The sequence below is a fragment of the Perca flavescens genome, chromosome 6 (assembly GCF_004354835.1).
Source record: "Perca flavescens isolate YP-PL-M2 chromosome 6, PFLA_1.0, whole genome shotgun sequence".
Classification (NCBI taxonomy): Eukaryota; Metazoa; Chordata; class Actinopteri; order Perciformes; family Percidae; genus Perca; species Perca flavescens.
Window position 1 is genome coordinate 38,023,289 of NC_041336.1, and position 23,895 is coordinate 38,047,183.

Below are 23,895 nucleotides of genomic sequence, written 5' to 3' on the forward strand. Positions count from 1 at the left end.
GTGTGTGTGTGTGTGTGTGTGTGTGTGTGTGTGTGTGTGTGTGTGTGTGTGTGTGTGTGTGTGTGTGTCGTAAGTGGGCAGAAGAGAGATAGAGAAAGAGGAAGCAGATGTGTTTTATGCAACCGGAGCAGAGTTGGTGCAATAAGTTTAAGTTTTGTAGACAGTGTGTGCGTGAAATAAACTCCAGACTGAAAGGCAAGTTCATTCATTTGCTCACCAGAAACCGGATAGTCAGCCCTGGAGGTAATCAGTCTCCCCTGGTTTTCTGACCACGGTCGGAAGCGAAGCAAGCCGGAGAGGTTAACACACTGAACATTTTAACAGCTTATTAACGTGCGCTTGTTGCCCTGTGTGCGCTGATGTCTCATCTATTGACATTTCCGAAAGCCTTCCTACAGTTGCTTAATAAAAGCTTTCCACACAAAAACGTAGCCTACATGTGTCATTAGTATGAGAAAAAAAATGAGATTTTAACTGTTTCGGGCTCGGACACACATTTCTTAATGTCGGGCTCGGGCCGGTTCGGTCAGGGCTCTGTCGGACACGGGCCGGGCTCGGACAGAAAATTTCGGCCCGATCCGGACTCTAGCCTACAATAAAGTCTTATTATTTGCTAATAATGTTAGATTCATGTTTAACAATTAACAAAAATTTGGTGGCCCGCCTGTGACTCTCTGAGGACTTTCTAGGGGTTCTGTTGAAGATCTCTGCCCTACAGACATTTCGCCATGATGAAACACACACACACACACACACACACACACACACACACACACACACACACACACACACACACACACACACACACACACAGGCTGAAAAACAGCAACGCTGACAGCAGGTACCAACAGCTAACGTCTTCCCTTTCTGGAAGGTGCTGTGATTGGCTGCCAAACTGCTGCAAATCTACTGTAGGCTATGAAGAGGGCGGATCGTTAGCTAGGCTAATACATGAGACAGGGCGGTGTCGCAGAGAACTGTTTTTTTCGAATATGCAAGAGTTAAAAAAATCGCGAATGCGGACCATATCTCACTTGGACTTTGGAGCTGACCTACATGCGTTTGTTAAGTTTGTGAACACTAACTGCACACACAGATCGTTTGTGCTGCTCTGCTGTCACTTCTGTTCAACTCTTGCTTTTTGATTTATAGTCTATTTAAACACTAGGCATACATAAAGATAGGCCTATGAGTTGTGCACAGACAGCAGGGATGGCAGAGCCCAGCGGGATCTTGATAAAAGGAGGTAAAGTTGTGAATGAAGACTGCTCCGTGCTCAGCGACGTCTACATTGAGAATGGGAGAATAGTTGAAGTTGGACGGAACCTGCAGATCCCAGGGGGGGTGCGAGTCATCGATGCCACCGGGAAACTGGTGATCCCGGGCGGCATCGACACGCACACACACATGGAGCTGGAGTTCATGGGCACCAAGGCTGTGGACGACTTCCATATCGGAACCAAGGTGATTCATTCAGTTCCATTACATCAGAGAGAAAAGGCCGGGCTCCTCACACATTCAAGTGCGTCAAGTTAGACATAAAAAGGTGGTCTTGCCTTCATATTATATATTATTAATATATTCACATTTAGTTTTATTACATAGCCTACAATTTATTTATTCATGTAGGCCTATATTGGCCTATATTTTAAGTTAGGCAGCTGAAACTGCTCAATAACAGTAGTGTGTAAGATTAATCCAGAGATCTTCAAGGGCGGTCCATGACCCCAGAGTCTTCGCAGGGTTGCCACCAAATTTTTGGTATTTTTTTCCCCCAAAAATTAACATATGTCAGAAAATATACATTAGCATGAATCCAACACATTAAATCGGCCTATTCGTAAAAAACAACAACCTCAACAACATCGATGATTGGCTTACTGGCCTATAGGTAAGGTAGCCACTTTGGTAGCCGTCCACAGATACAGGTAAGCTTAAGGATTTATTGTGCCATCCACATGTATGTTTGACATTAAAACATGTTGATATATATGTAAATTATTATTGTAATAGCTTAGTATTGTAAGGCACCATGAAAAGGTATAAAGGCCACCCTTCATATTATTATTAGGCCCAGTTTATTATGCAACTCAATTTCATACAATAGGCCTATAGGGGGGTACCTGCTCCATGTCACTTTCAGGTTAGGGTTCCGTCTTTGGCCTAAAAACGTTGAAGACAACTGCATTATCGGTTTGAGTCATTGAGTCATTCTTATTGAGGACACTTTACAGATAGAGTAGGTCTAGACCACACTCTATAATTTACAAAGACCCAACAATTTCCCAAGAGCAAACATATTCACTCCTCTATGGAAGTAGTATATTTGAGTTGTGGACAAAACAAAACATTTGTGGACGTTATCTTGAGCTTTGGGAAACACTGATCAACATTTTCTTTCATTTTTTTGGGGGGGTCATTTTCTGACAGTTTATAGACCAAACAACTCATCCATTCATCCAGAAAATAATCGACAGGTTAATCGACAATGAAAATAACCGTGAGTTGCAGATCTAGTCATTTTATACAGTCCATGGTCATATGTGTCATATTCATCCTCTGCATCGCTTGCATTGCCTGCTTGTGTCGCATCAGAGTTATCTGGCAACGTGATTTAAGGTGAGGATAGTTATCACAACTTTATCACTATTTTATATACCGCTGGGTAGATTGTGAATTTTTTTCCCGCAGTTAATAATAAAGTCTTATCTTACATTGTAATCTATTTTGTATTATCAGTCTGAATCTGCAAGTTACCTAGCAACTCAAATAAATTCTGCAAAGTACAATATTAGGATTGAGAAATATGAAATAGAAAATGGAGATAAGTACCTCAAACTTGTACTGAAGTGCAATAACTTGAGTACTTGTGCTTTATTACTTTCCACCACTGCATGCTACAATAACAAGACTTTCCACACTGTTGTATAAGTGAATATACAATGAACTTGGATATCTAACATTTGAAGTGTATCCAATCAGCTGTCACTGGTAGTATGACACTGTATGACATTAACTGCAGGTGTATCATGCATTTGTTGATTGGTATTTCATTTACATCTTTATTGAGTAGTTAAAAAGTATTTTAAAGGAGTCCGTGCAAAAACATGTTGGTGTTTTATTTTGAAGGTTGGGATCAGAAGTTTATTTTGAACTGTATGGCAAAGCACAGGGTGCACACACATAATCTGGAAAGTATGAAAATATGTTTTTGAACAAAGAACCATACACAACCATATGACTTTACTCCAGATTTCCTCGTTTGTTATTTTGTCCACACCTTAGTTACAGTTTAACAGGCTGCCATATAAGTGAGTCATATTAAAATCAAATACCAATTAGCACTTTGTGTCAGCTTGGATTAGTAGCATGACAATCATACATTTTATGATTGAAGTGACAGGGCGATATGAAGCAGCTTACCGACGAACAAAAGAGGCCAGAGAGTCCCTGTCTGATTGCATCAGTCACAGCACTGCAGAATGTCAGGAAACATAACAAATGTGTAGCAGTATTACTGACTGAACAACACCTTAAAGGTCCCATGACATGGTGCTCTTTGGATGCTTTTATATAGACCTTAGTGGTCTTTTAATACTGTATCAGAAGTCTCTTTTATATAGACCTTAGTGGTCCCCTAATACTGTAGCTGAAGTCTCTTTTATATAGACCTTAGTGGTCCCCTAATACTGTAGCTGAAGTCTCTTTTATATAGACCTTAGTGGTCCCCTAATACTGTATCTGAAGTCTCTTTTATATAGACCTTAGTGGTCCCCTAATACTGTATCTGAAGTCTCTTTTATATAGGCCTTAGTGGTCCCCTAATACTGTATCTGAAGTCTCTTTTATATAGACCTTGGTGGTCCCCTAATACTGTATCTGAAGTCTCTTTTATATAGACCTTAGTGGTCCCCTAATACTGTATCTGTAGTCTCTTTTATATAGACCTTAGTGGTCCCCTAATGCTGTATCTGAGGGGCAAGGTGGAGGGTTGGGGTGTGGCCTTGACCAACTGCCACTTTGATTGTTTGAAAGCCATGATGTCTCTCTCTCATGGGTGGGCCAAATTCTCTGGGCGAGCAAAGCAGAGAAAGGGGAGGTAACCTTGCTCCTTATGACCTCATAAGGAGCAGATTCCAGATCGGACCATTTGAGCTTTCATTTTCTCTAAGGCAGAGCAGGATACCCAGGGCTCGGTTTACACCTATCACCATTTCTAGCCACTGGGGGATCATAGGCAGGCTGGGGGAACGCATATTAATGTAAAAAAAAAAACCGCTATGCCATGATGGGACCTTTAAACTACAGTCTCAATAACAGCGAGCATTCGGAATCAACACCTGTCAAAAAGCCAACATTATAAGTGTGTTGCAGGCCTACCTTTTGTAAATCTTTAACTTGCATCTGTGGTGTGGTAATGTGTGTTTCACCAGGCCGCTCTAGCAGGAGGGACCACAATGATCCTGGACTTTGTCATCCCCCAAAGAGGCAAGTCTCTCCTGGAAGCCTACGACTGTTGGCGAAAGACAGCTGACCCCAAAGTTTGCTGCGACTACTCGCTGCATGTTGCTGTCACATGGTGGAGTGACAAGGTGAATGAGCAGATCATCGTTAATAAATACAACAACAACACTTTTTATTTTTTATTTTGGTGTATTTAAGTGTTAGCTTACAAGTATGTCTGCCATAAAATGTGGTCAGAAATGACACAAAAGTGTCTGTGAGGATAAAAATATAGGATTTGTATTTGTATTGTGTTGAAGGCAACACAGTCCATTATGTAAATGGCTGGTTCTGCATTTATATACTATATGTAGCTCTTTTCTAGTCTTAGCGACCACTTATGTAAAGGTGGCAAAGGCTACCATGCGAGGTACCTCCTGCTCATAAGCATGGAGTTATTTGTGTTTCTTTTTAACACAAGCAAATAAAGACAAGGTTTTTGAGAGCATATTTGTCTCAAATTGGTTTTGTAATCAAAAACCAATTATGTCTTTTTTGCATCACAAAAAGTTTTGATTGCGAACCAAAATAGTTCTGTGAGTCAAAAATGGTGGAGCGATGAGTTAAACCCACCAATAGAAACTCTTCTGTCATCCATTTTTGATTCGCAAAACGTTTTGACTCTCAAGCTAAATTTTTTGTGATGCAAAAAAGACAAACTTGGTTTTTTATTACAAAACCAATTTTGCTTGCATTAAAAAGAAACAAAAATAACTCCATAATATGCGCTCTACCGCATTGGCGATTTTAGACCCCTTTTAGGGGGCCTCAAGCCCCCCTAAATTTCATCTCAGCCCCCCTAAACATTATAACACTTTTGCATGCCCTAAATATCTGTGTCACATTCTCATTAGGATCTGAGCCCCCCTAAAGGTCTGATCCTAGAAACGCCCCTGAGCCACAGAGTTCAGATGGGTACAGTTTATCAGAATCAGTGTTACTCAGAGCCTCCCAAACCTCTTTCTTCTCCAGGTCAAACAAGAGATGCAGACACTGACCAAAGAGAAGGGAGTCAATTCCTTTAAGATGTTTATGGCCTATAAAGATGTGTTCATGCTGCAGGACTCTGAGCTCTACGCTGCCTTCTCCCAGTGTAAGGAGATCGGAGCTATAGCTCAGGTGCATGCTGAGAATGGAGACCTGATTGCAGAGGTTAGTATACAATAATAACAATCTCTTAGAGTGAATTAATGGGAACTGACTGTATGAGTTGCTGTATGATGTTGGTGTGATGTCCACTCTTAAGCTACTGACTTCCTGCTGAAGTATGTCTTTTATAATGTTTCAGTAAGGAGTATTACAAATACTGTAGCAACTCAATACATTCACAAATAATGTTGGTAGGGCATTTCTCTAACTGCAATCAAAAAAAGTAATTTGTCTTTTTGCATTTTTAAAGGCTTTGCTTGAGAGTCTAAAAGTTTTTCAACTCATAAAGTTTTGGTTGAGATGCAAAAAAAGACAAACTTTTTTGCAATTGCAATTGTGTTAAAAAAAAGAAACACAAATAACTCCACAGAAACTGGTAGTCATTCTACGATTATGAAAAAGGATCAACCATGCTCAGTTCTGAACACAATCCGTCCTAATCGCCCTATAGCTAGAGAAGCATTCATGCTGCGGTCCTTTTTATCAGCAAAGGTGCAGGGCATGTCAGATAAATACTAAATGTGTGTAAACACATCACAGTCCAGAAACAATTGAAAAAGGTTAATGTTTAACACTGATTGTAGCCTTTCTCATGCAACATCCTGTGTCATTGAAGAATACACGCAGTGGCAGTAACACAAATATAAAATGTAGTTGTATTCTGTAATAGAAATGCTGAAATTTCATTTTTGAATTTGTGAAAATAGTGTGAATGAAGGGACATGTTGCCTCAGTGTGTTCCCTGCATGTTCCGAGTCTGGACTCAAGATGTTTTTCTGTTGTCTCGGACTCGTCTTGGACTTTTTTGGGGATTTGGACTTGTCTCGGACTCGGCCATTGGAATCGCCAAATATTTTAGTTTCTCGCCAGAGTCCAGCACTTTATGCTTTTGTTCTAAAGTAACTTCCTCCTTCAAAACTAAACCATTAATGAAGCGCACTTGTTCAGAAAAACAGGTATTAATTTAATTTAAAATCCATCTAGAACAGCACGCACTGTGTACTATGGATTCTTCAGGACACTACTGCTATAGGAACATTTCCAACTTTTTAGTGACACCTGTTGTAATTTGTTACAATTTTCATCGGCAGTCCAGAATGTTATTGTTTTACCAGAATAATGTGTAAAATGTGAAGCTGCACTCCAGCTTCATGTGACTTATGTGAAATTGTTATACTTAAAGTAAATAATATGGCCTAATATGAACAAGTAAGTGTTCTGTCTTGGTATTGACTGTCTCTCATTTGGACTCGGTCTTGACTTGGACTTGACTCGGTCTCGACTAGTCCTGGTCTTGGACTCGACAAAGGTGGACTTGACTACAGCCCTGCCACTGACACTGTCAATGAGAGCAAATGTTAAAGAAAAAATAATGTGATGAAAAAACCAAAAGCAGCCTTTGCCCTGTCCACTGTTGAAAATGTTTAACCTGGTTTGTACCAAGAATAGTTATTTAGTTCAAATGTCATGACAACAATTCACCACTAGAATGCAGCAAATGCCTAAAAAAAAGTGAAACATGGGTCTGTTGTGGTGGGGAGCGCATGATTAATGCTGTCACTGGGAGATGTGTTAAAGGTATAGTAAGCATGAATTTGTGTCGTTGACCCAAAGGTTCTCTTTGTGTTCCTTCGGACTCCCATTTGACAACTCAACAAAACCTTTCCAAGTTTCATGAGAATTACTTTTAGACATGATTTTGAACTAATGACATATTTCAGATTTTTCAGGTGTACTTATTTTATATTATTTTTACTACCTTTTATTATTTACTCTCAAGGTTTGTGTCCATTGTCAGCATCATTTCCCTGCCTCCCGTTCATTTCTAGGCGTCGAGTGAGGAGCGGCCGGCTCGGCTCGCCGCCGCTCAAAAGTTGCCGAAATCTTTTAAACTGACCTTTGAAATGAAGACAGATTCAACAACTGAATGGCCTATTTCTTGCTTAAATGCTTTTCGGTGAACTATTTTTGTAAAATACGGGATTGTATTCCGAACGATCCGCCGTTATGGTTGGTTTTGAAATTTGAGAGTAGCCGGCCCCACGTGATGCGCTCGTCCAATCAGCTGCAGCCATTGCAGTTGTAGGAGGGTGGAGGTTTTCTTTGCTTGTCAGTGGTCAGTGAAGAAAAACTGGTGGCAAGCCCACTAGCGTGCGATGCCCAACGCCCATATGGACACGTACAATTAGACCACACATTGTGCTGTGGAGTAAAAGACATCAGTACAAAGGTAAATAGCTAGAATGGATCTTTGACACAAACTAAATGATTTAAAGAGTTATTAAAGCATTACTTCTGTTTGGGTTCTCGAGTTGTAAAACCTGGTTAAATACAATGGGTTTTGATATTTTCTGCATCTGTAAATTGGTGCTGACAGTAATTGTTATGTAGCACAAGGGATTTGTTCCATATTGGTCTAACAGAAAGCTGGATTTGATTTGAGTCTCGGATCTAATTGACCGAAAACATTAGTAATGCCACTATGTACTCATGCTGTACATTTCTTTGTCCGTGAATTATTTTTTCTAAAACAAAATTAATATATATTTGTTCATGCATAGCACATATAACATATAAAACATAAAATATTCCCCTAGTTGTTGCTTTATTGTATTTTGTCACTTTCACTAAGTGTGTGACAAAGTGAAGGGACCAATTTAATATTTTTCTACATATTGGAAGCCAATTTCAACCAAACACACGTGTTTCCATATTTTGAAGCACTCCTTTGCCTTGTTAGTTCATGTTTACACATGCTCCTTAACACATTAGTGTACTTATAGTTGTGTTAGTTATAGCGGGTTCCCTCTCTACTGTAGATCCAACCATTTCCTCTAACCTTTGCGCTGCCTTATTGTCCCCCGTCCCCGCTGGGACTCGACAGGGGACTAAGAAGATGCTGTCTCTGGGCATCACGGGGCCAGAGGGCCATGAGCTGTGTCGGCCCGAGGAGGTGGAGGCCGAGGCCACCCAGCGAGCCATCACCATCGCCCACGCTGTCAACTGCCCGCTGTATGTGGTCCATGTCATGAGCAAATCTGCCGCCAAGGTGGTGTCTAATGCACGTAGAGACGGTGAGTGTGGGCTTGCTGCCACCTGCTGTTGAAATAGGGCAAGGTTGAGAGAAGAAGGCCAGGCACAGCCTCTTAAAGGACAGAAACCAATATCAGTGTTCAAATTTGGTATTACCATTCAATGTCTTTTCTTTTTCACAAAAAAACTGAAAAAATTGAATTATTCAACGTGTCCACGTGACATTTCTTGTTGCTATGGTGAAAAGCCTCTAAAAGAGATTCTAAACCCAATGTTAACTCACTCAGATCCTGAAGTATTCATCTGTATCCCCTGGGATGGATCTCAGTTCTCTTACATTACATCACATTACATGTCATTTAGCTGACGCTTTCATCCGACTTACAATTGCTATATATATGTATGTTGCACGCCTCTGGAGCAACTAGGGGTTAAGTGTCTTGCTCAGGGACACATTGGTTGATGTATCGCAGTGGGAATGGACACACCAAAGGCGCATGTCATATCCACTGTGCCATCACCACCCCTCTTATTTTTTTTAAGATTATTTTTGGGGCTTATATCTTTATTTACTAGTGACTGTGGATGGACAGGAACATGCAGCAAAGGGCCACAGGTCGGATTCTAACCCTGGGCCGCTGCCAAGGACTCACCCTACATGGGGCGCACACTCTGCTGGGTGAGCTAGAGGCCACCCCTCAGTTCTCTAATTTGATAGCACCTCGCTTCTCGCCAGTGGTGGACGAAGTATTCATATCCTTAAAAGTACTTGTAAAAATACTCTATTACAAGTAAAAGTCCTGCATTGAAAATGTTACTAAAAGTATAAAAATATCATCAGGAAAATGTAAATAAACTATTATAAGTAAAAGTACTCAATGCAGAAAAAATCTCACATATTAAAAACTGAGATCCAAACAGTTCTGTCAATCAACTAATTTAGGCCACGTCCACACGTACCAAAACGATCTTTTTTTTTTAAGTGGTTTTAAGTGTTTAATGGTCTAATCATTTCAGCTGGACTTGTAGGCCGTTATATTGTTGGGTAGTTTAATTTGTAATAAACATTATATGTGTTTTGTGTCCAAAAATCTAAATTTGTAAAGTAACTAAAGCTGTCAGATGACTGGACTAAAATGTACAATATTTCTCTCTGAAATGTAGCGGTAGAATGTGGCACGAAAAGTAGAAAGTGGCATTAAAAGAAAAGACTCAAGTAAAGTACAAGTACCTCAAATTAGTACTTAAGTACAGTACTTGAGTAAATGTAGGCTACTTAGTTACATCCCACCAGTGGTCCTCGCTTGAACCAGAAGTTGTTCTGTCCCTCCTTAGTGAAGGCTGTCTCAAAGCTCTTATTCCTGCCCGGGGAGCAAGGATCGAGGAGGGATCTCCAAGGAACTATGAGCAAGGAAAAACACAAGAGCAGCCTTCCCAGAAGCCGTGCAGCATAAAGCCGTTGTTAACTCCGCCCATACGGCTGAAGTATTCACGTGACGATTCATAGGAAACAATGTCTCATCCCTCTAACAACACATTTCCTTGTTTTCTCTCTCTTTGCATAATTTCCTCGAGTCTCTCCAGGGACGGACTGGGGCTAAAAAACAGCCCTGGACTTCCTCCAAAATAGGCCCATCATCCGGCCATTCGCCCCTAGCCATGCGCGACAGACACTAGCCGGGATGTCCTGATACTATGCCACAATACTGTAGCCTATCAGACAAGGTACTCACAGCAAGTAACATCTCAAAACCAATGATGAGAACTGGGGTTGTGTTTATTAATGAAGCCTCAGCCTTAAAATAAAAACTAAAAATCTGCATTGAAAATAAAATAAAAATTATGAAATGTCACTGGCTACAGAAACCCCAAACTACACAAACTTGTAATTATAAAACGGTACAGAGTATTACTGACAACCCTTTCAGAGATAAAGTAGGCTACTGGCTGTACCTGAACATGGGGATTAGATATTCTGTAGGCCTATACCAAAACTACACTACACAGTGTTAGTTACTATATACTATAACTATTCAAATATAAATGTATATAACATGTTGCTTTGTGTTAAAGAATTAGCATTGAATAATCTATTTAATATTTTGTCAATGTCATATTACACTTTTGATTCAGATTAAGGCTGTGACATGATGAAAATGACTAGGCCCTATCAGTTCTGTCTGTGAAGCTTTAACAACCAACCACCAGGTCTTTGCCAGTTCCACAATAGTAAACACAAATATGAAAGACAAGGAAAAACTATAATCTGATGAAGACAGACAGAAAGTGCAAGCTAGGATTTTTTGGTTAAACTTTTGGTTACATTTGGTGAATTATTTAGCCCCCTTCCCTATTTGTTAGCACATTTAGAGTGGTACCAATGCATGCCTGATGTTTTCCCGTTTAATTTAATACCATAGTCTTCATCCTAGCAGCCAAAGTGAGCTCACTACAACCTCTCATATACAACCAAGTGAAATCACGGTCAACCCGCGATTCATTTCTAACGGGTTTAATGTTTCAAATTAACCTAACAGAAATTATTAAATACATTGAGTTTGACAGCACTAAATGGCACGATAATTTTCATAATCATGATGCACACTCATGTTGAGCTGACTATGCAATTCGCTAAGATAGGGATAAAGGCAGCCTAAAATGTTTCCTGCTCCTGGCATTTACCAATATGAGTATTGCTGATGTGAAATTAACTCACATCTAATGATGTAGGCCTACTCTTCTTCTTCAGTTTTATTTTTTTTACATGTAGCATATAAGTGATTGTATTTGCGCCCCCTGCTGTTGGCTGTTAATATCGCTTTAATAGACTTTTTTTTTTTGCACCGACGGCCGTCCAACCGACGGTCGTCTGGACTTTTCCAGAACGCACAGATTGTCAGTCCGTCCCTGAGTCTCTCCAATGCCAGACTAAGACACAATGGAAGGGAAGCAAGTGAAGGAACTGGGGGGGGGTGCAATTAAAAAACCTGGGACGTACCCCTGGTGTTTTTTGGGAGGTGAAAGTTGCTCCAGCTCTGAAACAGTATAACGGGAAATGTCTAGTTTTTCTCTCTCTGCAGGGCGGGTGGTGTTCGGGGAGCCCATTGCAGCTGGATTGGGCACCGACGGTACTCACTGCTGGCACAAAGACTGGGCCCACGCTGCTGGCTTTGTCATGGGTCCTCCCCTCAGACCTGACCCCAGCACCCCTGGGTACCTCATGGACCTACTGGCCAAGTGGGTGCAACTGAAAGTTTAGCAGCCAACAATGTCATCACACATAAGTGTGCTTTGTAATTTTTAGCATTTTTATTTCAGAGCAATTGGTTTTTGTAAGAATATAGAAGGGTGACAGGGAAAAAGAGACTAAAGCTGACATGGCAGTTTATTACACGCTAATATTTATGCAAATTACGCTTATTCGACTAAAGAAATTCTTAGTCGACTAACACTAGTTTTGTCGACTAATTGATTAGTTGGTTTAATCAACAGATCTGTGCACTTTGCATGGTCATTTAGACTAGAAAAGCGCAATATAATTGCAGTCCATTTACCATCTCTAAAAGAAGTGTTACCATTGTAAGAATTTCTACACAAATGATAATGCAAAAGCAGCACTTTATATCTTGTGTTTACCAAAGACGTGCTAATGAGTTTCTTGGAAATAAGTCATTCAGCTAGTGTGGCTATCACCAGACCAAGCTCAATCTTTTAAGATTGAACATTAGTCTGTGGAGTCTGCTCTGTATTTTCTACTGCACAAGAGGCGTGATCAACGGGCATAGTTCAAATGACTCTGTACGCAATTGGATAGTCCTTCAACCAATCAGACCAATGATCTGGGTGACGTAGCTGAGCTCCATTCTTTTGGCCACCAGCGGGGCTAGCTGGTAAATTAGGCTTTTACCAAAGCCGGTCAGTACTAAGACAAACACATCCTTCTTTTGTAGGAATTGTTCCAGGGCAAGTTTCTGTTCTGTTTTCAGAGAAAACTTGTCTTTGAAATCTTTTAAAACAGCAACATCAACGGGTCGCTGCGCTTCGGTGGCCGCCATGTTGAATATAAACAAAAAGCTGCTTGCCTTTGCTTCTCTATCGTCATCGTGTTAAACCCGCCAATAGCGCGCCAGGTGGATAAACCAGCTTGTGATTGGTCCCCGCAGATTTGTAACGGAAGCAGGATAAAAAATGTACAGGTTTCCAACCTGAGCTGCAGGGAGAAATTAAATCACCAGCAGATCGAGCTGGGTTTACCCAGTATATCATTCAGCATGAAATAGCATAAAAAAATGACTAATCGACTAAAGAATCTTAGTCGATTAAGAGCAAAATCCTATCAGATGGGGGACCCTGGGACAAAGTCTTGTCAATAGGGGTCCATGGTCTAATTTGTGGCAGTTTAGGGCTCCTTGACGTGAAAAAGTTTGGGAACCACTGGACTAATTGACTAACATGGGCAGCCCTAATAATTTGCATTTTAACTTAGCTTAGATGGTTAAATAAATGTAGCTGTAAGTTGTTGTTTTGCATTTTTATTTATTCTTTCCAGCATATATTCTGCTATTCATCCATACATGTATTTATCCATAAAATGTGCCAGTGATGATCTCAGTGTGACGGGGACGGACAACTGCACCTTTTCTGTGTGCCAGAAGGCTCTGGGCAAAGACGACTTCAGCAAGATCCCAAATGGAGTGAACGGAGTGGAGGACAGGATGTCTGTCATCTGGGAGAAAGGAGTGGTACGTCCTAATAAATTATATGAATGCACTTTATCTGACATTGTTCAACATTGAAAGTCTGAAAGCGGCAGAAGTGTGAGCTGCATGATGTGCAATCACAGCTACTACTCAGTTTCTTGTCATTATCCATGTAATTACACAGTTTGCAGTGATGTGGCAGTGGGCTGAATAAAAAGATGACAACCTAACCACAAATTAAATTGAGCTTTTTAAAATTGAAAGTCCCTATTTGCATGTATCTTACGTCAGCTTGATACTTTATACTGTGATGTGTCGTCAAGGCTGATTACTCATCATGCACGAAGGCCAAATGATTGGGAGAATATGCATCATTTCAGCACGGTAACACTTAAAATAATAAGGTCTTACGGGCGCCTTATGCATCAACACAACAGTGGGCAGGGGTGTATTGGAGATTTTATAATCCCTCGTGGGCCATAATCATCAAGTTTAATGTTAGTCTAAGAATATACTCGCTTAAATGTGTTAACATTAATTATTCTACTCTTCTCTTCTTTTATTCTAACTGAAATATGTGTATTAGTATATAGTATAGTAGTTTTTCTACAGTACAAAAGGCTATAAACCTCAGAGCTGCAGATTGCTGCAGAAAGTCAGCGTTGCATTTTCCCACTGTTGTTGTGAAGATGGTGTTTCAGCGCGGCTGCCCCGAGGCCACTGGGAAGATTTACCACATTCCACAGTGCTTACAAATCAAACATTAGAAGATATTTTGGCAGACATGAGTTGCTTCCTGCTGCAGTCTAAGCACCGACCTTTTGCCTGCTAATTCTGTATTTTGTTGACATCCACTGTGGCCCCTTATTCATACCAGCTTCTGTTTGCGTTTCCTTCCTCAGCACAGCGGCAAAATGGACGAGAATCGATTTGTAGCTGTCACCAGCAGCAACGCAGCAAAAATCTTCAACTTCTACCCGCAGAAAGGCCGTATCGCCAAGAACTCGGATGCTGATGTGGTAATATGGGACCCTAAGATGACAAGGTGAGGAGCCATCCAGCAGTGTGGGAGAAAGCTTTTGAAATAGGGCATGAAAAGAAAGCTCTCAGACACTGTGTACAGTTTTAACTGTGTACGACTGCAATGCATATAGCTTATACCTACCATACATTAGAAGACTCTGAAAAGACTTTGAAAAGGCTGACACCATCTCCAATCAAGACAATCTGTTATAATGTCACTGAGTTTTTGAGTCACAGACTAAAAGATTTTACAACCAAGACTTAAAACTTAAGATATTACTTGTTGATTTTCCGCTCGCTGCTTTTTTGTTTCTGCCTTTTGTCTGTTGTCTGCTGTGTTCAGACTTCTACTACATTCAGGAAGTGTCTTTTTGAAGAGCAGATACAATGAAAAGGGGGTTGATACATCTGACTGCTTGAATTTGTCGATGAAAACCATGTGTAGCAATGAATAATAATAGTGAGGAGGTGACGCATCGTGATATTGAATCGATTCGAATCGCTGACACGATAATCATAATCAAATTGAATCGTGAGACCAGTGAAGATTCACACCCCTAGAAAAGACTGACTCAAGACAGCTCGGTCTGAGTTTCATGACCACCTTACACTAAACTGATTGGACGATGGGAGTGTGCCCCTACTCTAGCAAGACTCTCATGATTTCCTTCCGATAATGAAAATGTGTCTGCGACAGTAGAAATCGAAAGTCGTTTGGTGTATGTTCTGCATTATCTGTCAGGGTTACGTTGAAACATTTCTACCAGTGCTATCAGCAGCTTCGGCACATGGTGCTGCTGAAACATTGGGCAGACTTGAAAGCATGTCTACAGGGTGTCAAGCTTTGGGTTTGATTGAGATAAGGGTTATAAAGTCTAGCAGTAAAGCATACATGCTATAGATACAGGCAACTATAAAGAGAAGTGAGGTATCTTTCATCTTGTGCCACATCAACACACACACACACACACACACACACACACACACACACACCAAGCCGCCACGTAGGCTGATTGTGCTCTATCCAGAAGTATGTCATCACTTATATTCAGCAGCAAATTAAAGCATAACATAACAGTTTACATATGAATCACATTCATCAATCAGTAAAAAAAGACAGTGGGAACGATTCATTCTTTTCCATGTTTGGTTATTTTTTAGGAAGGATTTTAACACACGTACTTAAGCCAGATGCGCACAACATCAGTGGGATGATGCTGATGGGTCATGGTGACGATCTTAAAGATGACGAATATTTCACGTGGGAGCTAAACCAATTTTTATAGTAGAGAACACATTATGCATGCATTAAGGCTATTTTCTAGTAACTGGCTCAGAATAGCATAAGGCTGTATGTTAAAACTGTTCATGTGATTGTTTCTTTCCCTTTTCTTATTATTTAACCAAGTCCCAGATATGGGGCAGAGGACAGTATGCTGTTCTGTGGACCATATGCACAGATGCAGGCACAGAGGACAGTTTGCGTTCAAGCTTGTGTACTGTAGCACACTAAGTCTTATATAACCCAGAATGGCATGGCACTGCTCTGTTTGCTGCAGAATCTGGGCTGAGCCCCTCAGGGCAGCCACTAACCGCAGATGTGAATCGGAGAAGAACACATTATACCCCAATGTAATTTGCTGTACAGTAATTCACTGGTAACAAAAATCTTGTGTGAGACCTTTACGATTCCTACTATGAAGGAGATTACAGTGTTTTGATCCTCTCAGGCCTTAGTCTTCCTCGACTTAACCTGTGTGTGTGTGTGTGTGCGTGTTCTGTCTTTACCACATTTGCATGTCTGCGGATGTTTTAATGATTTTCAAGCATGACAGCGCCTCGTGTTTGATTGCTGCAGCTGTGAATTCATCTGTGAAACTTGGTAATTAATTGCCCTCAGCACAAGTGTCGCTTCATAACATCCGGGACCAGGGGCCATAAACAGTTGCATAACCAGAAACGCCTAGGAAGTTCAGTCAGTTGCCTTGTGTCTCATAATTGGGCTGCTTGAATAATGAGGACACATCTTGTTTTTGTCAGCGCACACTAGGCATGGTGTCTGCCTTTTACAAACCAACAGAAAATGTGCATGTGTGAATTAGGGAAAGAGCTCACAAAAAAAGAAAAAGACATGTAATATGTTTCCTGGAACAGGCTGAGTCAGACTTATTTCCCTGTTCCCTGCTGTTTTAGTCTTTTCACTCAAATATGAATTATTTGTTAGATATCATCAATTACTGTGTACTATGTAGTGCATTTGATTATTTTAATATGAAGCTTTGTAATTGGCTTACCCTCTAAGAGATTTTCTACATTTTCCAGAAAGCCCTTCAACCGCCCTAATGAGAAGGTGCATGAACTTACTACTATCACTACTATTAGTAACTGCATGTAGTGAGGGAAGTACATATGTTCTGTACTTAAGTCAATCATTTGATACTAACAATGGATCACATGAGTACTTGTGTGTGGTAGTGATGACCACACAGATAAATATCAACTGAGTCTGCAGCTCCACGGACCGTTTTTGTGTATTTCAGCTTGTTGTTTTGGGTTTTATGGTCAGTAACTTTACAGTTTTGGGTCACTCTCACCGCTTTTGGCATAGTTTTTCGGCCGCAGCAGGCAGCTGTTTATATCAAAATAGCTGCTGTATGCTACCTGCCAAGCACCCAATGGCAGACAGACAAACTAAGCAACTACCTAGTTAACATTGTGCAGCATCTAGCAGCTGAGATGTAAAGTATTTTTTCTCAGGAGTTGGTCGAGACTTGGGATGGGAGAAAATCGGGCTCTGGTTCATTGGCATTTCTTTAACCAATCACAATCGTCATGGGCAGCGCTAAGCTCCGCACAGAGCTGCTGTATAATAGCCTCGGTAAGGAACTTGTTTTGGTGGAACGTGTACGTTAAAAAGTAGTTTTAGTTGTTCAACAGAAAACTCAGATTGGACAGATAGTCTCGCTAGCTGTCTGGATTTACCCTGCAGAGATCTGAGGAGCAGTTAACCATAGTCCTCATAAATCCAACAGCGTTTAGAATTCCAACACAAAGAAAGCAGAAAGTAACAGACATAGGTGAAAAGACATGCATCAGGCGGAATTTCCTGTAGCATCGGAGCAATCCCGGAAGTGGAACGTCGAGGATATAGACTAGTCGAGACTAAACAACAGAGCTCAAAGGAGAGTGTATATTGGACTTAGATTTGTCAGGCGAACAGAAAGAAAATTCCAAATAAATTCCAATGTTGCTCTTTATGTATCTGCTGGATGTGTGGTAACTATTTGCTAACACGTTTCCATATAAACTTCAAAAATTTAATATGTCAGTGTTGTGTTATGTGTTGAGTTATTGCATGTTGATGGTCAAGCTGCAGCAACTTTTAACTACCTTACTGTGTATATACTGTATATTGTGTGTTAGTTTGTTCTCTCACAATGCATTTTACAAGCTAATCATATGTGTAGTATGTCAAATCTTAACATGCAAGATAACTAGTAAATAAAGCTGTCAGATAAATGTAGTGGAGTAAAAAGTACAATAATTCCCTGTGAAATGTTGTGGAGTAGAAGTGCATAATACATAATAATACATATTCGGTAATAATGCAACCACAAAACAGTATTGGGCTACATTCACACTGGTCACCTGGCTACATGTGCTTGGCGAGAGACCATAGCAGTACCATAGTACAGTACAAGCAAGAGTGTTACATAATTAAAATATATGAGTTTTACATCAATCTTTAATAAAGGCATTGCTGTCATGGATACATTTACCATGAGTGCTTTTAGATTCATAATTTAATAATTTCTGCCAAAAAACCCGATTGCAGCCATGCAAAATTTGTTCAGGTGCCCCTATTGCGTTTCCTCATCAGAACTCATTCCTTTTCAACATCTCACTCCAGCCTTTATAGAGAGGAGAGAATCCCGTCAGAAAAGTTGTAAATAATACATTATATTGCTTGTTGCTGCAAAGTTAGTGATCTGCAGTAACTCAGTGCTGTGTATGAGTACATACTGGCCTGATTCAATCAGAAAAGAATGCTTTAAGATTTCACAATAGGGTTCTGCTTCCTTTTATCAACTCGGTATTCAGAAAACATGCTGTGATTACCTCACTTATCATAAGGGTTGTATGTGATAAAGATGTAATAAAGTTCTTATTCATTTTCGATGTAATATAGTTGTATCTTTGTGTCTTTGTAGGAAGATATCAGCCAAGACCCACCACCAGGCTGTGGACTACAACATCTTCGAGGGCATGGAGTGCCACGGTGTCCCTGTCATCACCATATCTCGAGGCAAAGTGGTCTATGAGGATGGGCGGCTGAAGACATCACCAGGGCATGGCAGATTCATCCACAGAAAACCCTTCTCTGAATTTGTTTACAAAAGAATCAAGCAAAGGGATCAGGTCAGTCAAGTTTCATTAAATAACAACCCAGTTAAAGTAAAAGTCTGTGTCTGCGCTACTTGGTGCACGACAGTCACCCAGCCAGTTAGCAAATTAAGTGTGATTCTTGGAAAAAAAATGCCATAATACTATCAATTGCATGTGCAATTCTTATTTATACAAGTATTTCTTAAAGCTGCTATAATCAATATTCTTTATATTATAAATGGATGTGTGTAATGTGGTCTTGCAGCTTATTGTTTTGGTTTTCCAGGCCACAACTCTGTTTTGGCAGTTAGCATAGCAGTTGGTGGGGACCAAAAACAGTGCTAAAAGAGAGTAAATATTTGACTCGCTTTCAAATAAATAACAATATAAAGGCTAATGTGGCTATGAATCTACTGGACATGTAAATGTTAACTGTATGCTAACAAGTTCACCATGTCAACATTCATGTAATGTACTGTATGTCAGTGTTGTGTTCACAGCTTGTTTCTGCTGCCCCCCAAGTGGTTACTGCAGGTTTACACCCAGCCAAGAAATAATCCAGCACATAACTCCCCGCAATGACCAGTAGAATAAATTGTTGATACCAAAGGTGACTAGCAAGACAACACAGGCCTACTGTGCAGGCGCTGACACACAGACAGTAATTTAAACCTTGCTACAACGTGACGTTGTGTGATGAATAAATATGAGGCCAAATGTTTTGTCATGCAGTTACGTTCAGTATCAACATTTTAGCATCTACCTCAACATACCTGAACTTGTCATTTTTGCACTCTACAAGTTTTTGCACAGTTACAAACAAGATACTGTATAACATGTTAATTGTGTGCTTAGAGGTTTTCATACTGTAGGTATTCTTTTTTTCTGTTTAACCTTTGGACAGAGCCAGGCTAGCTGTGTCCCTGTGAACTAGTCTTTTAGCTAAGCTAGGCTAACCGCTTGCTAGTAGCAGTAGTAGCTTCATATTTAGGGGTATAACTCTTTTCCTCCAGAATTTATTTTAATGTAATAGGGAATCAATGAGTATTTCATGAGTTTCACCACAGCCCAACTCTACAGATAGCTAGGGTTAAATGTATTTAAAAAAAAATTTGATTCATCATTTCCTTTTAAAGTTCTTAAAGTGAGCATCATAAATGAAACAAAAACGACACAGGAATATTGTTCATGTGTAAAACACCTTTCAGAGGACTGACATTCAGATATATGTTGAATTTGCAGCAACCAGGTCCTGATCAGGTAGGCTACTGTACACAGTACAGTAACCTTTCTCTCTGCTTTGTATTTGGCCTGCAGGTGGGGAAACCTACAGCTGTGATCAGAAAGCCCTATGAAGGCAAAGTCATTTCTCTGTGAACCACTGGCCTAGAACATGAAGGGCACTTTGAATGTCCAGCTGTGTGTCTCCAGTACAATCCAGGAAGCTACCAAAGCCAAAACCAACTTAATGCCGTTTCACTGATAAACCTGCTCCGAGATATTTCTGCAAGTCATACATACATTACTCAGCCATTCAAATCCCTGTGTGCAGCAAAGGTGTTGGTGTTTAGGTCAACTCTGATCTGAACACTTAGGTCCAGATAATACCTTTGTTATATAGAGCTCAACAGTCCTGCCTCTCCTCCGAGAGACCTTGGGTTCCGGAAGTAAATTTCCGATTCATTTCTCCCATTGACATCTGGAAAAATCTGTATATAGGCCTAAAGAGTTTTAGACCATGCCTTAGGCTAACCAGCTGCGACGTGACTCATAAGCATACAACATATAATTTTGAGTGAAAAAACGAAAAGAAAATCCAAAAAAAGTATTTGTATTTGTATTTTTACTTTCGGAACCCGACTGTTGATCTCTATTTATTCCACTGTGGGATGTTTCCAGGTCAGCTGTGCTTCAAACACAGGTTGGTAGTCGCACTGTGCTGCTGGATATGATATCTGCTCAAACATACATTATGTAATCTAGTAATTCACTGTGGAGAAATGAGAACAGTTTATGCATGATTTCACTGTTAAAAAAATGCTGTGTGATTAGAAAAGAAGATCTTTTATCACTTTTATATTTGTGCATGTCATTGTGGTAATTGTGTTATAAAATAAATATAAAAATAAAAACTGGCTTTAGTTGTGAATGTGCTTGATTATTCTTTTACTGGGCTTTTTTTTTATTTTCTCCCTTTTTTTAAATGTTTGTTGCCATTGGTAACAGAACTGATGTTTCTCACCCAAAAGCATCCTTCACTTTGATGAAATATTCATTAAAATGCACTGGGATGAGTGACCCAAATTGAATGTGTATTTGCATATTCAGCAGGATTTTACATTATGCATTCTTTCCCATGGTAAAAAAATTAAAGGTCTGTGTCTGTCACCAAGCATCATGTGGCAGTTTCCTATTGGGCTGGCATGCCGGCGCGGTATAATGCCACAGGGCCAGTTGAGACATAATGTGAGTTTATCAGGTTGCTGCACGGGTCAGTGGCAGCGTGTGAGTCACAGAAGGCCTACTCATCCTTGAGCTGTACCACTTCCTTCCTTTTGTCTCTGGCAGAGGAAGGAGCGGTGTAGGATTGTACACTTGAGTATGTCTGAGAATGGTGAGATGTGCTTCGCTCTGCAGGTTACAGATTATAATTGGAGTAAATAATGAGGAATACACTGTATAAATGTTGATTCAATATTGAATCAACCTAATTCCACTCAAAACTGAAAGTACATTTTTAAGTCAAACCATTTTAGCAGAGTTGGAAGAACTATTAACTTAAATGGAATAGATCATCGTCTTTTTATATTAGGCCACATACGAGAGCACACTGTTGTAGTTTTACATTATCTCAGCTCTAGGTCTGCTCATCAAGAATAATTTGAGGTTTAGTTCCCAGACTGATGACAAAAGTTTTATTTATTTTTTTACCAATTATTTGATTGATGGCCTTCAATCTGAATAATGCCATGTAATATACTAGACTTAAATTTCACCAATCCTGCACATTCATTCAACCCTTATTTAGGTCCGAGAGAGATCATTGAGGGGCCACCCTCATTTTTAATGTCATAGAGTCAGATTACAAAAATAAATACAGAACAACAACACAGAAAGTACGATCATAAGAAATATAGGAAGACAATAAAACATTCAGAATTGGAAAATGATTTGATAAATACATTAGCATGAAAGGGATGCAAAAGACTATGTAAAGCAGTTACAAGTGGAAGTTTGGAGGTTTAAAACCAGATTTCTAAATTGTCCAATAGGCACATTGAGTTGATTTTAAAAAGATGCTGTAATTTGTTCCAGGAGTCGGGTGCACTAAAACTAAAAGCAGTTTTTCCAAGTTCAGACCGAGTTCGTGGAACATGAAGTAAAAGCCGAGCAGTCAGCAGAGCAAGTCTGTTATTGTCCCCTCTGAGAAGTTCTGTAAGGTAAGATGGCAGTATTCCAATAAGAGCCTTATAGATAAAGAGATACCAGTGAGTATCACGTCTTTCTTGGAGAGAAGACCACCCAACACTTTCATATAAAATACAATGATGTGTACCATAGGTATGACTGGTTATGAATCTCAAGGCAGACATGCAGCATCATTCGTGGTCTAACCGCATTATTATTATTATTATTATTAATGTCAAACCCCCAGTAGCAATTAGAGATGTTCCAATACCGATACCGGTATCGGTATCGGCTCCGATACTGCCTAAAACGCTGGTATCGGTATCAGGAAGTACTGGAGTTTATGCACTGATCCGATACCACGTAATAAAACCCTAAAGAAAATCTACGTTAAAGTAGTTTATTTATGTTGTTTTTCCGTTATAACTGACTGTCAAACTGGAGAATAAAAGAAAGTTCTGTGGCATTCATTGTTTGTGTTTGTTCATGTTTCACAAAGAGTTTAACCTGAGCCAGACTGACAACAGAGATAGAAATCACATCACATCCATACAGGGATAGTAGTATAAAGTTGTTAAAACATAATAAAATATATGACACACTGGTATCGGATCGGTAATCGGTATCGGTCGTTACACAAGTTCAGGTATCGGAATCGGTATAGGGAAGCAAAAAATGGTATCGGACCATCTCTAGTAGCAATGCAGGAACACACACAACAAATAAGACTTTGACATGATTATGTTGCCTTGGTGAGATTTCTCTTACACGCCAAAGTCAGGATGCTGCTGTATAAACTCATACAACCTACTCATTTTAAGTGTTTTTTAACAAGTAATTTTAGAAAGAAATATATATTTATAGGCCTATATATTGGCACGGCAATTACTTACTTGATTTAATAAAAGGCAGCATCAAAAAGAAAGGTTTTCAGCCTTGATTTAAAAGAACAGAGAGTTGCAGCAGATCTGCAGCTTTCTGGCAGTTTGTTCCAGATATGTGGTGCATAAAATCTGAACGCTGCTTCTCTATGTTTAGTTCTGACTCTGGGGACAGAAAGCAGACAACCCGAGAGGTCTGGGTGGCTCATAATGTAGCAGAAGATCAGACATGTATTTTGGCCCTTAACCATTCAGTGCTTTATAAACAAAATATCATTTTAAAATCTATTCTTTTTTATTTTAAAGATTAATTTTTGGGCATTTTAGGCCTTTATTTGAACAGTACAGCTTAGTCATGAAAGGGGAGACAGAGGGGAAGTGACATGCAGCAAAGGACCACAGGTCAGAGTCAAACCCGCGGCTGCTGCATTGAGGGGGTAAACCTCTATATATGGGCACCCGCTCCACCTGGTGAGCTACCCAGGCACCATTGAAATCTATTCTTTGAGAGACAGGAAGTCAGTGTAAAGACTTCAGAACTGAAGTGACGTGATCCACTTTCTTTGGTCAGAGTGAGCACTCGAGGAGCAGCGTTCTGAATCAGCTGCAGATGTTGAACTGACAAGCGCAGTGTTAAGCTTTGGAGGCAAGCTGATGGAAAACTGAAGGTGAAGGAATTTAAATGAGACCAAGTGTGCAGAAAGTAGTAAAAACAGTACCACAAAAAAATAAAAGTACCACTTTCTAATACCGGTGAGATGTTAATGAACAGCGACAGTGCATACATTGAAAGAGGACAGTGCTGTTCACTG

At 40.0% G+C, this 23,895-nt stretch overlaps 1 protein-coding gene across 1 annotated transcript; it reads left to right on the forward strand.

Annotated features, from left to right (window-relative positions):
* The first annotated feature begins 953 nt into the window (after window positions 1-953).
* dpys (dihydropyrimidinase) lies at window positions 954-20,929 on the forward strand. Its single transcript, XM_028580413.1, has 9 exons — window positions 954-1,464; window positions 4,434-4,592; window positions 5,476-5,655; window positions 8,537-8,726; window positions 11,766-11,922; window positions 13,286-13,427; window positions 14,288-14,430; window positions 18,620-18,827; window positions 20,112-20,929. Exons 1-9 carry the CDS (start codon window positions 1,189-1,191, stop codon window positions 20,169-20,171), a joined length of 1,515 nt encoding a protein of 504 aa, XP_028436214.1. The 5' UTR covers window positions 954-1,188; the 3' UTR covers window positions 20,172-20,929.
* Window positions 20,930-23,895: the final 2,966 nt, after the last annotated feature.

What these genes read in the sequence shown, in the direction of transcription:
- dpys (XM_028580413.1), top strand. Translation starts at nt 1,189, where the DNA reads ATGAGTTGTGCACAGACAGCAGGGATGGCAGAGCCCAGCGGGATCTTG. An exon ending in CTCATGGACCTACTGGCCAA is followed by an intron (nt 11,923 to 13,285) that starts GTGGGTGCAACT and finishes AAAATGTGCCAG; the next exon opens with TGATGATCTCAGTGTGACGG. An exon ending in GAATCAAGCAAAGGGATCAG is followed by an intron (nt 18,828 to 20,111) that starts GTCAGTCAAGTT and finishes TTTGGCCTGCAG; the next exon opens with GTGGGGAAACCTACAGCTGT.